This window comes from Marmota monax, unplaced genomic scaffold, assembly GCF_021218885.2.
Source record: "Marmota monax isolate L192 unplaced genomic scaffold, Marmota_monax_Labrador192_F-V1.1 WCK01_AAM20220418_F8-fsc00095, whole genome shotgun sequence".
Classification (NCBI taxonomy): domain Eukaryota; kingdom Metazoa; phylum Chordata; class Mammalia; order Rodentia; family Sciuridae; genus Marmota; species Marmota monax.
Window position 1 is genome coordinate 1,508,266 of NW_026695244.1, and position 16,804 is coordinate 1,525,069.

General features: G+C 37.7%; 1 protein-coding gene and 1 non-coding gene across 3 annotated transcripts in view; one reads left to right on the top strand and one right to left on the bottom strand.

The window, feature by feature from the left end:
- Sumo1 (small ubiquitin like modifier 1) overlaps window positions 1-10,064 on the bottom strand; it is a 31,442-nt gene extending 21,378 nt beyond the window's left edge. The window contains exon 1 of one of the 2 annotated variants that reach the window (XM_058578152.1): window positions 9,899-10,064. In XM_058578152.1, coding sequence (XP_058434135.1) covers window positions 9,899-9,910 — 12 coding nt within the window. In that variant the 5' untranslated portion in view covers window positions 9,911-10,064. The remainder of the gene's footprint in view (window positions 1-9,898) is intronic. The other variant, XM_046463064.2, reaches the window with a different exon arrangement.
- Window positions 10,065-10,875: 811 nt separating this feature from the next.
- LOC124105796 (U8 small nucleolar RNA) lies at window positions 10,876-11,005 on the top strand. Its single transcript, XR_006855868.1, has one exon. It is a non-coding gene; the product is annotated as a U8 small nucleolar RNA (small nucleolar RNA).
- The last annotated feature ends 5,799 nt before the right edge of the window (window positions 11,006-16,804 follow it).

Below are 16,804 nucleotides of genomic sequence, written 5' to 3' on the forward strand. Positions count from 1 at the left end.
TGACCTCTTTTTTTACATTTTTATCAAAATTGTCAAATGCCTCATTTGTGTACCCTTCAACAGTACTAGGAAAAAGACTTCCTTAAAGTGTAGTGCAGAATAGTTCCAAGTGATGAGAGAAAAAAGTGAGGAATATTTTATCCACCTGTTTTACGACTTTTTTTTTTTCCATCCTAAGAGTCTGCTCAAAGCCTACTTAGATCCTTTTAGTTGGAAGGTCTCTTAAAAACCATCTAACCCATTCCCCTCAATTCTATACAGGAAGAAACAAACTCCAGGGAAGCTGAAGGCCATTTTTCCACATTGCTCTGCAACTAGGAGACAGCTTGGGCCCTACCCCATCACCTCATCCTCATAGGGAACACTTGTGCTCAGCTTTCCAAGACAGTGAAGGGAAATGATAGTGTGGCTTAATCTGGTCAACATTTGGATAGAGTTTCCTTTATAAGTTGATGAGCTCCTATTGTATTTTATTTTGAGAGAGGGGACAAATATTATTTTCAGTCTTTTTTATGTGTATCACCATCTTGTTTCTTTAAAACTTAGAAACAGTGGTCTACACTAGTAGAGAATATATTACAGCAGCCCAGCCCACTCCATTCTTTCAAGGTATAATAGTGATTATAAAGCAGAACATGGGGGTCTTTACTTAAAATTCTCATTATGTGTACACTTTCGGGTTCCTAGGTCCAATTGCTAAAATTTTTAAACAATATTACAACATTTTGATCACCAACTTTTCTTTTAAAGTAGCCCTTTTTTCACTTAGTCTACTGATTTCCCTGGGTTTGACATATTAAATATTCTCTAAGATGATATACTTTTTTTGAAAGCTGATTCTCATGAATTAAAGTAGCTGAGCTCCAAAAAATAAATAAATAAAATCAAAATTTTAAAAATTTAAAGAACTTGGGAAAAAGGACTGGGGATATAGCTCAGTGGGAGAGCACCCCTGGGTTCAATCCCCAGTACCAAAATAAACAAATAAATAAAGGGCTGAGGATGTGGCTCTGAGGTAAAGAATGGAACTACCATACACAAGGCAAGGCCCTGTGTTTGATCCCCAGTATGAGAGAATGGGGGTGGGGGGGCAGACAGACAATGACTTCACTTCAATTTCATAAGAAAGTGTCAACATTAGGATTTGAAATTTCCAAAAATCAACTGCCATCTTCCCTAGGCACTCCATTTTGGTGATGTCTTCCCAATGTTGAATCACTATAGTAACAGATATTATCTATACCATTTGTTTTACAGTAGCCATGCTTGTTTAATAGTCATCAGTTTTTTTGTGTGCTATTTGTCTTTTATTTGTTTGTTTGTTTATTTTTTGTGTGGTGCTGAGGATCGAACCCAGTGCCAGTGCCTTACACATGCTAAGCAAGCACTCTACCACTGATCCAAAACCCTAGCCCGTTTTATCTTTTCCTTTAACAAACGAGCCTGGAAAATGAGAAGATCTTGGACAAAAAAAGCTAAAGTTTGTCTTCAGTGATCTCAGTCAGTGTCGTTTGTATGCTTTCTTTCAAAGAAAGAAAGAAAAAAGAAGAAAGGAAGAGAGAAAGAAAGAAAGAAAGAGAGAAAGAAAGAAAGAAAGAAAGAAAGTCAGTCAATACAGAATAATAGTATGTCACAATGGTTACAAAACAGTGAAAGTATTCAGCTCTGGGTCGGGGACACTTGATCATCAAAGAAAAGAGAATTCCAGAGAGGGCTGGTTGATTCAGCTGGAAATGATACACACAGCCCCAGAGCAGAAGAAACTAGGGATGGAACAAAAAATAAGTGTATGTGCTAAAACCCGTAATCTTTCAGGTCTGGGTCATTCAGAGATTGACCCCTGATAACTGCAGTGGTAAAGGAATTTACTAAGTACTGTGCACTATCAACCCTACTTTCTAAGTTACAGATCAAACAGCTTGCAAATAGATGTCTGGGTCTGGAAAGAGGGCTAGACTGGAATAGATATGAAAAATAACAGTTCTCATTTACAAAAGTAAAAAAAAAAATCATAAAAAGTAATGTATTATGCCATTTCAAAGTCAAAACAAGATCTGTGCAAAGATGCACTCTGGCAATCAGTTCCTTGGCAATTCAGTCACATGGACATATCATCAAACTTAACAGTCAAAGACTGTTCATTGTTATTGAAAGAGGAGAAATTCTGCAGAAACCCCAAAACAAATTCAAAATTAATTTTCTCTTATTTGGTGATATTAGCATGTTAATTTTTAAAGATATAACAACAGTATTATGGTTATGTTAAAAGAAAAAGTCCTCTTTCAGAGATACATACTGAATATTTACAAACAAAATGATACAATGTCTGGGACTGGCTTCCAAATAACATGAAGGAGTGGGGTCCCACAGATTAAATAAAATAGGCCATGGGAAGGGTACATAGATTTCACTACATATACACTAACAATTTTATAAAATTTTTCATTAAAAATGCATTCAAGGGGCTGGGGCTGTAGCTCAGTGGCAGAGCACTTGCTTAGCATGTGTGAGGCACTGGGTATTCCATCCTCAGCACCACATAAAAGTAAACAAACAAAATAAAGGTGTTGTGTCCATCTACAACCAAAAAAAAAAAAAAATTTTTTAAATGCACTCAAAAGTGGGTGTGTGATGCCATATGCCTGTAATTCCAGCAACTCAAGATACTCAGGCAGGAGGATCACTCTGGTCTCAAAAAATAAAAGGACTAGGGATGTAGCTCAGGGATAAAGTACCCCCTCCTGGGTTTCATCCCCAGTACCCCAGTACCACCACCAAAAAAAAAAAAAAAAGAGGGCATTCAAAGTTTCAAAAAAAAAAATCTGTATGCATCAATTTATTTCACTTTATTTCCTAATAAAGAAAGCTTGACAAGGGTTAAACTATATAATCCTAATACTTACATCAATTATTAAAAGGTAAAAACTCAGAATTACAAGAAGCCACTTTCCTCATAATTCAACAAATTTACCAGAATTCCAAAAACACAAAAAAACACATATACTTTCATCTTCAAACATAAAATAGTACTGGAGATCTGGAATAGAACTGACCAGATTTAACTCTAAAACTTCAAGATTTAAGTCAAAGTCATCAAGACACTGGGCCTTCTGAATATTTACACTCAACCTTGAATTGTGATAAAAACTAAACAGGCACAAATTATCAGTAACTAAAAATTATAACTGAAAATTTTGCTGGTTTTGTAGACTACGGACCTAGGCAAAACCTGGAACAAACTAGGTTGTTTGTATCCAAAATTAGAAAACATCTTCTTTCCCATTCCTACTTACCAGGAGAAACCTAAATTTGCCCAGCTTTTTTTAAAAAAAGAAATTTTCTGTGCTGGGGTTGTGGCTCAGCAATAGAACGATCACCTAGCATCTGCAAGGCCCTGGGTTTGATCCGCAGCACCACATAAAAATAAAGAAAATAAAAGTATTGTATCCAACTACAACCAAAAAAAGAAATATCTTAAGGATATACATATATATTTCCTAGCTTTTTAAAAAATATTTTTTCAGTTGTAGTTGGACACAATATCTTTATTTATTTTTATGTGGTTCTAAGGACCGAACCCAGTGTCTCACATGTGTAAGGCAGGCGGGTGCTCTACCAATGAGCTACAAGCCCTAGCCCTTTCCTTTTTTCCTTTGAGTTGCTGTCGATCAAAACCCAGAGACTACTAGCCCTTTTCATTTTCTACTTTGAGACAGGTCTCACTAAGTTGTCCAGGCTAGGCTCACACTTGCAATCCTCCTGTCTCAACTTGGAGTAGTGGGGATTATAGACATGTACCATCAGAGTTGGCTCTTATTCCCAGCTTCTTTTATGGCCCTGCAACATAGTGCTGGTCAGAGACACAACATATTTTTCTTTCCCTTTGTTCTCCTTCTTTTTCTCCTGCCTAAAACATAAAGTAATTTTTTTGTTTGTTTGTTTGACCCACAAGGCAAAAAGCATGAAAGTGAATCATAAATTAAGCATGGAGGAGAAATGAGCAGGAAAGCATTGTGGAACTACCTCATTAACCCTTGAGCTAATTATGTCTAGACTTCTTGTTTGCTAAGAAAAATTAACAGCATACGTTCAACCCAGTATGTATCAGACTTTCTGTTATTCAGTCGAAAAGCAATCTTAATTGACACAGAAGGTATTATAAACAGGTTTCACTTGACCCAAGTGAAAACCAGGCACAGGAGTGCATGCCTATAATCCCAGCAGCTGGAGAGGCAGAGATAGGAGGATCACAAATTCAAAGCCAGCCTCAGCAACTTTAGCAAAGCTCTAAGCAACTTAGCAAAACCCTGACTCTAAATTAAATATTTAAAAAAAAAAAAAAAAAATGAAGATGTGGCTCAGTGGTTAAGTGCCCCTGGGTTCAATCCCTGGTCCAAAAAAAAAAAAAAAAAAAAAAGGCCAGATCCTAGAAAACTACTTAAACGTGCTTCAAAAGCAGAATGGATAAATAAGTGGTAGTCACACAATGCAATGCAATACAGCAACAAGATTTAATAACACTCAACTACACAAAATGTTAATGGACAAATCTCTAAACAATATTGAACAAAAGAAGCTAGACCCAGAAGTACATCCTGTATGTATACATTTATAAAATGTTATAAGTACAAAAACAGACAAAATTAATCTATATGTTTTAAAGTTAGGACAGAGGCTCCTGATCTGGGTACAAATTGCACAGATGTATTATTTGTGAAAATTTAGCAAAACTTACATGAATGTGCACTTTACTGTAAGTATAGTAATCTTCAGTAAAACCATTAAAAATAACTGGCCTTAGATACTGAGAACAGAGCACAGAACTCCACCCTTCCTTCCTTCAAGATTCTCATTAGCACAGACAAGGCAACTGAATGCAAAAAAAAATAAGTCAAATAAATACACACATACAATATGTATATACTTTATATATACACACACCTTTAAATAGTTATATTTAGAGAATACACAAATTTTTAGTTGCAAAACTGTTGCTCAACAATAGAATCCATGTGAACTTTCCTACAAGACTTTAAGAACTAGAACAGTAACAGAATTATCCAAAAAAAACTCCACAATTTCAGGAAATTCCAAAATGGAATGCTGAGGATGTCAAGACAAAACCATCCATAACAATTCCAATGTCCTGGAAGAAGTAAATCATTCAATTTTGGATATAAAGTTACCAGGTCTATTGTTAAGAGAAATAGATAAAGTATGCAAAAACATCATATTAAAAAAAAACTATTTTGATGTTTTTGATGGGAATATAGCTCATCTGGTAGAGTGCTTGCCTAGCATGCACAAGGCCCTGAGTTCAATCCCCAGCACCACCATCAAAAAAAAAAAAAAAAAAAAAACACCTATTCTGAGACAACCAATGCTTCCTCAATAACAAAACAATACCAAGGAATCAGAAACAGAGAGAGGATACCCGCTACTTCATGTGTTTGAGGCAACCTTCCAAATCTAGTGTCTAAAATAGTGCTGACAACATAACATTTAATATTTATTAATGAATGTACCTGACCACTCATTCCTTCAAAAAAATGAAGTACCCATTCACTATACTGGCATTATTGGGGGAGGGGGATGAATAAAGCCTGATTTCCAACTTTCAAAAGCAAACAGATTAATGGAAAAAGATATTTAAAATGTAAATAATTGTAATACTACATAGAAGAGTTATAATATTAATATTTTGCTATAGGGCTAATGGCTTTCATAATGTATCTGACAAATACTTTATTTATTTTTTTTTATATTTATTTTTTAGTTTCCGGCGGACACAACATCTTTGTTTGTATGTGGTGCTGAGGATTGAACCTTGGCCGCACGCATGCCAGGCGGAAGCGTGCTACCACTTGAGCCACATCCCCAGCCCTGACAAATGCTTTATAATTTTGAAGTTGAACTACTCAACTAACCTTAATGAGTACTCTAACCATTACAATCAGATTCAGTTTTCAAAATACTATTAGTTATTATTTAGGTAACATTTTATTTGAAGTGTTTCATTATAATCATCTATGCTTGCATTATCCACCAGCAGCACTCCATGTCTATCAAGGGCATGAAATGGTTAAGGTACCCACTGCTAATCACATGCTCGAGTAATAGCTAGAGCTTAACTGTTTTATGATATATAATACACATAATTATGAATTTTATTACACAACCAGTTCTCCTGCAGCCCCCATCTACAGTTGCTAAGATCAGTAAACATTAGCAGGGATCTATAAAGAACATTGCTAATGCTATCAAGACAGAAAAAAAACACAATTTATGTGTTAAAGATAAGTACAAATTCTGTTACTGAAAAATTGAGTCCAAATGTCATTCTCTTGAATCTGGGCTGGTCTCAAGGATTTGACTGAGCAAGAGAATACAGATGTAACTTCCAAAGCTGGTCCCAGAAGCCTTACTATTTCCACTCAGGTTATCTTGAAACACACTCTTTATAAGCACTTGACCTGCCATAAATCTGAGTACCCAGGGGTCTAGCTCTACTCAGAGAGGCTATGACACTCTGTGAAGAGCAGAATTCCACCCTACTCTACCTCCCTCAAGGCATCTTAGGCCTTATACACCTCCCAGCTGAGGCCCCACACACCAAGGAGCAGAGATGAATCTAACCCACAGAGCTAAAATCATCAAAATAAAAGATTGTTTTAAGTCACTAAATTTTGAGGTAGTTTGTTCGGAAGCAACAGATAACCAGAATTATATAAAGATTCCAAATACTCGTCTAGAGATAAATCATTTAATCAATATCTCTTTCTGGGGTGGGGGTGGGGTGATTCAGTTATAGAGAAGCACTGTCAATTAACAGACCTGAATTGAGGAGCTTAGGTCCAAGATAATGATGCTTTTTTTTTTTTCTTATTCTTTTTTTGCTTTTTTTGGTACTAGGGATTGAACCCAGGGGCACTTAACCACTGAGCCACATCCCCAGTACTTTTTTTTATATTTTATATTTTGTTTAGCAACAATGTCTTGCTGAGGTGCATAGAGCCTTGCAGCTGGGACACAGGCATGTGCCACCATGTCCAGCCCAAGATGCTTTTGATGATGATTATCATTAAAAAAAAAAAAAAAAGAAAGAAAGAAAAAAGAAATAAACTAGAAAATAAGAAAGGAGTAAGGGAAGTTTTGTACAGATTAAATGACAGTTTGATATTAAGCTTCTATATGAGTGCTTGGTTTTGTTGTAAAGTGAAATTAGGCAAAAGGAGAATCCCAGTCAGATGGCTGTCACTGGTTACACGACAGTTCCTTACCCTCTTTAGGAGATCATGTACCCATGATGAGAGCTATGGGCTCTTTCTCCCTTTAAAAAAAAAATGCACAAAACACTTCACACAGCTCAGTGGATTTTTAGCCCTCAGAATCTATGGCCCTTAGGTTTAGAACCTGTTTCAGACAATAATGGTCCACAAATCCACCAGAAGATAATAGGATTGTTAAAACTATAAAAATGTTTTTACTCAAATTTTTTTAAAAAATTAATTTATCAATGGAGAACCCAGCAATTTAAGTTTTATGTGGATCTAATGTCCACTTATTTTAACCTGAAATTATTATTCTATTTCATTATCTTAGCACCAAACAATAAAATTCTGGGTTGCCTCAGAAAATAAAAATTTTTTTGGTGGTGCTAGGCAAAAGTCTACCACATCATTCTAAGGTTGTCTTCTGGGCATAGTGGTTCAGTTATCTTACTTTTCATATTACACAGTAGTAATATGGACATTTTTGCTCTCACAAGATTCTTGAAGGTACGGATTCATTTTCATATCTTGTTAAATCTTTAGCACCCAACACTGAACTTGTACTGGGCCCTAATTATTAATGATGCTAGTCAATCAGCCTGGAGCAAGACTTCTCCAACATTTTGGTCTCTGAAACCCACAAAACTATTGTTTTTTAAAAAAAAAAAAAAGATTATATTTATTGACATTTATGATATTAAATAATGAAACTGAGAAATGTTTAAAATATTTATTAATTCATTTTAAAATAAGAATAAACCCATTATTTAACAAATAACATTTTATTAATAATATTTTCCAAAACAGAATTAGTGAGAAAAGTAGCACTTTCACATTTTTGCAAATCTCTGTAACGTCTGGCTCAATAGAAAACAGCTGGATATTCTACATGCTTCCATATTTCAATCTGTTGTGATATCACAAGTCAAGTTAGTTTCTAGAAAGCTTCACTAACACCCATGGAAGAATAAGAAAGACAATAAACAAACACACACTGTCTTAATATTAATATGAAAATAGTTTTGGCCTCACAGATCCTATGAAAACAATCTCTTTGCGTCCTATGTCCTCTATTTCTTTCTTCACAGCCTTTTTAAATTATCTGACTTCAAACTGGAGCAAAAATAATTCTACAATTTATTTTTTTCTGCATACTATTCTTTCATCAGGCTATCATAAATTTCAACATGCTTTCTAGCTACTTCTGAGCATCAAAATGAAACTGAGCATTTATAGCTGTTCTTTCTTCCCTGGTTACCAAGTAAACAACTGTCTAGAGAGGTACTTATAATACCATTTCCATACTAACTTGGGAATTAACCTAGATTATCACTAAGTAAATCCACCCAAAACTAATCTAGATTATGGTTAAGCTTTAAATACAGAAGTGTACATTTTTTGTAATAGTACAAATCAACAAAAACCTCACTTGATTTCACCATGTGATACAAAACTGAGTTAAAAACCAAAGGAATAAGTGTGTAAAATTTAAAAGTTCAAGTACATTTTGGCGTTAAACATATTTTTCTGAATAATTATCACAAAACAAGTAAAAGGTCAAAAATACTTTTAAAACTCAAAGTCTTCTGAGCAAAAAAAACATACCGAGGACCAGATCAAAACTCTGAATTAAAAACTAGCCATAAACCTAGTTAACTAGAACAGGTTGAGGAAAAACAACTTTAGGCAAAATCAATCACTGCTGACTGAATGCAAATCCCAAGCAAAGTCTTGAGAACAACGTTGAGCTGAAGCACTCTGCCATTAACAGGCAGGGTTTTGCAAATGTTCTGGAACTGCTCTACAAGCACAAAGTTTTCTTATCGTTTTCCTCAAAAGTATCAATATTCTGCAGGTTAATGCTCAGATAAAAAGCTTTTGGTTGCTCCAACAGTTCTGTTCTACTGTTTTGTTTCTTGGTTATTCTTAGTGCTCTCTTACAAGTGGAGAGTCGATGAACCAATCCCGAGTAAGAAATTGGAAAGTACAGAAAAGAGGCGACAGCTCTGCACCCCCACACGGAAAAGGACTCCGAGGCGAGCAGCGTCGGCTGGGCCCTAGAAGCAACCCGAACGCAAAGCAGCCCTTTCCAGGTTCCCCGCAATATCAGACAACGTCTCCCTCGCCGCCCCGCGCCCTCCGGGACCAAGAATCTGAAAGTAGAGTCCAGCCGCTTTTCAGGGCCACAGAGCCTCCCAGTCAGGGATTTCTCGCCCGTTACATAACTGGGGCCTAAGGCCCCGTTTCTGCAATCAGTCCTCTGGAGGGAGATGGACAGGTTCCCCAGGGATCCTCTCAGGGAGGTAGAAGCAGGGCTCTGCACCTGGTCGACCCGGGAGAAAGAAGGGGGACGACTTGAGGGAGGCCGCGACCAGAAGTACTGGGGCACAGGGGGTGAAGAGCGAGACAGAAGAGGGGCGGGGCAGCTCCCGGAGCACCGAGGCAGGTCCGGGCGTCTCCGGCCAGAGCCCGCTCCCCTCCCTCGCCCGCTCAATCCCCACTAGCCGACCCTCCCCAAGTCCGTGCTCCCCTCCCCCGCGCCTCCATCCCCAGCCCCAGCCGAGCGGCAGGCGGACCTGCAGGGTAAGGCCCCGGCCGCCACCGCCGGATGGCTTCCAGCCCAGTACCTGATCAGACATGGTGACGGTGGCTTCACCCGGGGATCTCCGCACAGCAGCGGCCTCGGGTAAGTAGAACCTGGCTCCGGGGTTTACAAATCCGTCTCCCTTCCCCACAGCACAACACCGCGGTTGCAGGGACTTCCGCTACGCCTCACGTCACTTCCGCTACGCGCAGGGAGGAGGAATGGGGAACAGAGGAAAAGGGAGGCGGGAAAACGAGTGGGGGAGCAGTCCGAAGGCGGGAGATCCCCAGAAGCCGCTTTGCTGTTGTCGCACAAGTGAACTGGAGTCTCATCACCGCCTCGGAGGACCACGCCTTAAGCTTCAGACCCGAGCCCATCTCCATGGAGAAAAGGTCCCGGCTCCCGGTCTCAATGTTTGGAGCCATACTGACAACCCAGACTCCTCCCCCTCCAACACCTTGCGCGTTCCTGAATTCTGAGCCAAGATACTTCTTTTGTCTCCTCCCAGTGTTGCTCGTCGACCCTCCCTAAAAGTGTGGAATTGAATGCCAGTCCTTATTTCTAGAGCTACTATTTTTGGTTATCCTCTCGCTCCCACAACTTCCGCACCCCTGTCAAATGACCTTGATTGAAACAACTAAAAAACGACTCCTTGAACACAATCTTGATGGCTACTGATGAAAGATGCTGCTGAAAGTTCTAAACTCAAGGGGGGAGGAGCTAATTCCAACCCTTGAATTGGTGCTTTGAGTTAAAGAATGAACCTTTTAAGATTTCTTCAGAATACATTGGCTCAACTGGCACGAGCATGGATGATAAGGATATAAATAAATGAAATAGAATAAAAAATGAGTGGGGGGAATCAATGAACCCTCACATTTACATCAATTTGAAATCCAAAACAACTCAAAAGCGAAAGAACAGTCTTCAATTAGTACTGGGACAACTGGACATGCACATGCAAAGAATGAAATTGGATATACAAAGTTAACTTAAAATGTATCAAAAGTATATATGTAATTGTCAGGTGGGATAATCCTTACCTGTTCCTCCTTTAGAGGGCAGACAGAACATGATGATTGAAGTTCAAATGGTAAGTGATTAGCATCTCTGCTTAATTATGACCTGCAACACCCTGATTGCGCCTGATTCTAAAAAAAAAGAAGAAGAAGAAGAAGAAGAATGTATATGCAAGAATTAAAACCAAAAAGTTCTTAGGAAAAAACAGACACAAATCTTCATGACTTAGGTTAGATGATGGCGTTTTAGAATCCCAAAATAACAAGAAACCAAAGAAAAACTGAAAAATTGGACTTGATGAAAATTATAACTTGTCTTTATCGTTCAAAATACAAATTAAAGAATGGGAGAAAATACCTGCAAGTAAAACATTTGATAAGGGTATATTTATATTTATAATAATACAGAATTATTATCACTCAATAAGACAATCCAATGTAAAAACAGATAGCAAACTGGAATATCCAGTGAGGATATGCAAATGGACATGAAAAAATGCTCAATATCATTAGTTCCCAGAGAAATGCAAATTAAAATGACAAAGAGATACCACTTTATACCCACTAGGATAACCATTATCAAAAATAATTAACAAGTATTGACAAGGATATGAGAAATTGCAATACTCATTCACTAATAATGGGAATATAAAATGCGCTGAGAAACAGGTAACAGTTCCTCAAACTATAAAATATAAAGTAACCATATAACAGCAAATCTCTTTTTTTTTTTTTTTGCTTGTTCATTTCTTTCTTGTTTGTTTGGGTTTGTTTTTTGTTTTTTCCTTTTAAAACTTAGCAATTCTCCTAGGTATGTACCGAGGAGAATTGAAAATATATATCCATAAAAAAAAAAAAAACAGGTACACAAATGTTCACAGCAACATTGTTCATACTAGCTAAAATGTGGACACAATCCAACTGTCCAGCAACTGATAAGTGGATAAACAAACTGATATAGTCATACAAGGGAACATTGGACTATAAAAAGAAATAAAGTACCCATACTTGCTACCATGTGATGAACCTTGAAGTCATTGTGCTAATTGAAAGAAGGTAGTTAGTTATGATGTAGGGTTTCATTCATATAATATGCAGAATAGGTAAATCTATAGGCAAAAGGTAAATTAGGGGCAGGAGATGTACCTCAGTGGTAAGTACTTGCCCAGCAGAGTGAGGCCCTGAATTCAATCCCCAGTACTAAAAAAAAAAAAATTAGGGGACTGAGTGACTGCATCAACATATTACTAGGGGCTGGGGGATTAGGAAGGAAATAGGGAGCGACTGCTGATGGGTACAAGATCTCTTTTAGGGGTACTGAAAATATTCTAAAATTGTGATAATTGCACAACTCTATAATTATATTTTAAAAATCAACATTTTAAAGAGACAAGGGCTGGGGTTGTGGCTCAGTGGTAGAGTGCTCTCCTAGCATGCATGAGGCACTGGGTTCGATCCTCAGCACCACCTAAATATAAAATAAAGATATTGTGTCCACCCAAAACTAAAAAATAAATATTAAAAAAAGGTTAACAATTATATATATTAACAATGTATATAAAAAAACTATACATACACACACACACACACACACACACACACACAATGGCCCCACAGAGCTGTTAATGACTTATAAAGTATATTAAGAAAACCTGTAGAAAACACACATCCACGCAGGATGTTCAGGAAAATCTAAGGCAAAAAATGGCATATAAGTTGAAATTCAAAGGGTAAATTGAAATAAGCTATAAGCTAGAGAAGCAGTGCTTCATCATTTTGACCCAAGGACTCCTTTAAACTTTGGGGGGGGGGGGCGTTGTTTGTCTTTTGTTTTGTTTTGTTTTAGTAGTACTGAGGATTGGATTCACAGGTGCTCTACCACTGAGTTTCATCCCCAGCCCTTTTCATTTTTATTGTAGGCTCTTGCCTCAAACTTGCAATACTCCTGCCTAAACCTTCTGAGTTGCTAAGATTACAGGATGTGCCACCACGCCCAGCTAAACTTTTAACAATTACTGAAGACATCAAAGAGTTTTTGCTTATGTGTGTTCTATCAATATTTATCATATTAGAAATTAAAACTGAAAAAAGTTTTAAATCTTTATTAATCCATTGGAAAAAAACAAAACCCTTTATATGTTAGCATATATAGCTTTTTTTTAATGAAAAAGGACCATGTTTTCTAAAAACGAAAAAAACTAGTCAAAAAAATTTTTTTTCATTTTTGATTCCCATTCTTTCAGTGACTTACAACAGGTAGAGAAGGCAGAAGAAATACTACTTATAGGAGGCCCATGAAAATCGCCTTTGTAGGAATTGGTGTTGTTGCTCAGTGGTATAGCACTTGCCTAGCAATTGTGAGGCACTGGATTAGATTCTCAGCACCTCATATAAATAAATGAATAAAATAAAGGTCCAGGGGCTGATGATGTGGCTCAAGCGGTAGCGCGCTCGCCTGGCATCCATGTGGCCTTGGTTCGATCCCCAGCACCACATACAAACAAAGATGTTGTGTCCACCGAAAACTAAAAAATAAATATTAAAAAATTCTCTCTCTCTCTCTCTCTCTCTCTCTCTCTCTCTAAAAAAAAAATAAAGGTCCATCAACAACTAAAAACTATATTTTAAAAAATCGCCCTTGTAGGTTTTCAAATCAAGCAAACCTCTGAGATTCAGATGAATGTCCTTGAAAGTTTCTTTCTTTCTTCCTCAATCCTCACCTTGAAAATTACTATCATATTAAACCAGTTATTACTGGACATTTGTTACATTCCGCAAATGTATTACAGCAATAAGATTTCAGAGGTGGAACAATTCTTGGTGATAATAAGGACTAGGGGTGTGGCCTTGGAAGTGAGTCACTAAAGTGTCCCAAGAAATGAAGAGATAGAGGAATAAGAGGGAGTTGGATAGGTTACATAGAAATTGATGTCATCCTAGATAAGAGCAGATCTTGAGAATATAGGAAAGTCAGTGAGCTAATGAATGAATTTGGTAGATCACAATAAAGGGGAAGGACAGGTTTTTTGTTTGTTCTATGATACTGAGGACTGAAGCCAGAACCTCATACATGGCTAGGCAAGTGTTCTATCTCAGAGCTATATCCCCAGCTATGAGGATAGCCTTAGGCTTGAGCCTAAGCAACTCCATTTTAAAAATTCCAGTTAGAAACCTACAGTCTCACTAAGCACACCCACAGAAAGCTGCAGTATGGCCTCAAACAAGTTACTTCTCCTCACCCTGATAAACAGGGTGAAGCCCCTGGCAGGCTGTCCTCGCATGATAAGAGAAAAAAGCTAGAAGATCAGAGACCACCAGACCAGATGTTTCTGACCCCAAGGCAAATGATGTCACTGAGAAATCCAGTGGTAGCTGATAAGGATTGAAACAGGGGTCAAAAGCCCCAGAATTTAGTATAAATAATAGAGCAAATGAACAGGGATTCAGCCAGCTGAAACAAGGATGCACTCCAGCTGGAGAGCCTGATGAGGATATGACATCCCATCACTTGTCATATGGTTTTCTGATCTGCGTGATCCTCACCACTCTCAAACTCTACCGCCTGTCTGGACCTTGGTGAGAGCCGGAACTTCTCCCTACAACCCTCTCCTCAACTGGTCGTCCACTTCACACCAGGAAAACGCCTGCCTTTGTTCCGGACTTGGTCACCTCGGTCTGAGTGAGTGTGCATCTGCTGGACACAAAACCTAAGGCTTAAGACTTTTGATCTGACATTTGAACTTAGCATGCAGAGGGAATGTCTTTCATTAGCCTGTCATGATTAAGTGTGTTTTGCATTGCTTAGAATTAATCTAGAATTGTTTGCTATGAATTGATTATCTCTATTGCAGTGCCTAGCATTAAGGATTGTCATTTTCTTGATTAAGAACCTATAGAATGAAATTGTATTGAGTAATTTGAGTGAATAAAGCATTGAAAAGGTCAGAAGCGCGTGGACATTCTTTATTTCTCCCCTCAACTCCATATGTTGCAATTTTGCCCCCTCGAGACACTAGCCCTTTTTATTTTATCATGAGACAGGTCTCACTAAATTGCCCAGGCTGGCCTCAAACTTGTGATCCTTCTACCTCAGCTGCCCAAATTGCTGGGATTACAAGCAAAGGACAGTTTCTAAACAAAAATGGTGGTCAAAGTAGTACTGGAGAGAATTAGAAACATGAAATACTTGGACCAATTTTCTAATTTCTCCAATAAGGTTACTGGACAAATTAAAATTAAACATTACCTGGATATCTATTATGCACACATAATCTAGCCATGCTCTGGCACCCTTTATCTCTTCTTCCCTTGTCCAAAAAAGAATCACAAGTCTCTCCCACACCCATCTGGTACCATGGGTGAAGTAGCATTCCACAGCTGTGTTAACTAACAGACAAATCAGATCAGAATAAACTCCTCAGTTTAGCAGTAAACAACCTTTTCAACATAGGAAGGAGTTAAACCCTGTTTGTGGGAACCATTGGTAATCTGAGAGCATTTTTTTATTATTTATTTTTTTAGTTGTAGCTGGACACAATACCTTTATTTTATTTATTTTTATGTGATGATAAGGATGGAACTCAGTGCCTTGCACGCGCTAGGTAAGTGCTCTACTTCTGAGCCAATACCCCAGCCCCCTAAGAATATTTTTTAAGAGCTTAAAAAGACAAAAATAAGAAAGGAGAACAGTGATACCGAGTTGCTCATATTAGTGAGACAGGAATTTAGAATCAAGGAAACACCCACAAGCATTGTTGTAAGTCTTGAGCAATATGCCCTTGGCCCATGCCCTTGTAAAATAAGGGAAATATGTAAGCACAGCGAAATTGTGTAGCTCCACCCTGGACCCACCTCCAATCCCGCCCCTGATACAGCCCTTCTATAAATATTGGAACCCCCTCAGCCAGCCCAAGTCAGGGCTACTTCTCAATCTCAAGACAGCCTGAATTCTCCCTTAAAAGTTTTTTATTCTTCCTAAATAAACCTCTGTCCATGCCTTTGTCTTTTCCATCACATATGCCAAGAACCCCACTGATCCTGAGTTCCCCTTCTCCCCTGAGAACTCCTTGGACCCTTCTCTGGAAACATCTCTTTTCTTGTGACTTTAGGAAGAGGTAATACCACCAGTTTATGCATCCAGTACCAATCAAAAGCAAAGTAACAAAAAACATAAGCATTTCCCATCCCTTGTCAAATCATTCAATTGTCTTAGAAAAATTTCAACTATCTCTGTTTTTCTAATAATTTCTCTATTGTTGCTATTATCAATAACTTGGAAAATAAGCATTTTCTATAAAACTTCAAATACAATTAACATGTCGTCTTTGTTGGGGATGAGTTTGGAAGATTTAACCTAAAGACAAGATCACAGTCATGCTGACTTGCCAAGGCTGACCTTGAACATGCCATCCTCCTACCTCAGCCACTGAAACTAACTTGTTGTCTTCTATGAATAGAACTGTACAAAAAATTAGAAACTGACTCACACTACAACCTTCACACTCATTTTCTCACTTGGGTCAGAAAAGTCAGAAGGTAGAAAAGAAGTTTTTTTTTTTAAAAAATTGGGTCAAAAGAGAAAAGATGTAAAATGAAAAATTTGACTTCTTACTGTGATTCACTTCCACTTGATTTTTAGAGCCAAAATACAACTTGGATGCTCTTTGAAATGGTGATTTTTTAACCTAACCTATTTGTTTCTGATTTCAAAATTATAAGCCATGCTCATTTTCACAGATTCTTAAACAAATTTTGTTAAATATAGTGACTAAACTAAAAGTAAATTTTTAAAGATCAGGAGGAAAATAACCCATTCATATGAAAAGATGAACTTATCAAAGGGAAATATCAATCTGGGAATGGTGGTGCATGCCTATAATACCAGATACATAGGAGGGATTGCTGAGTTTGAGACAAGCCTGGGCAACTTA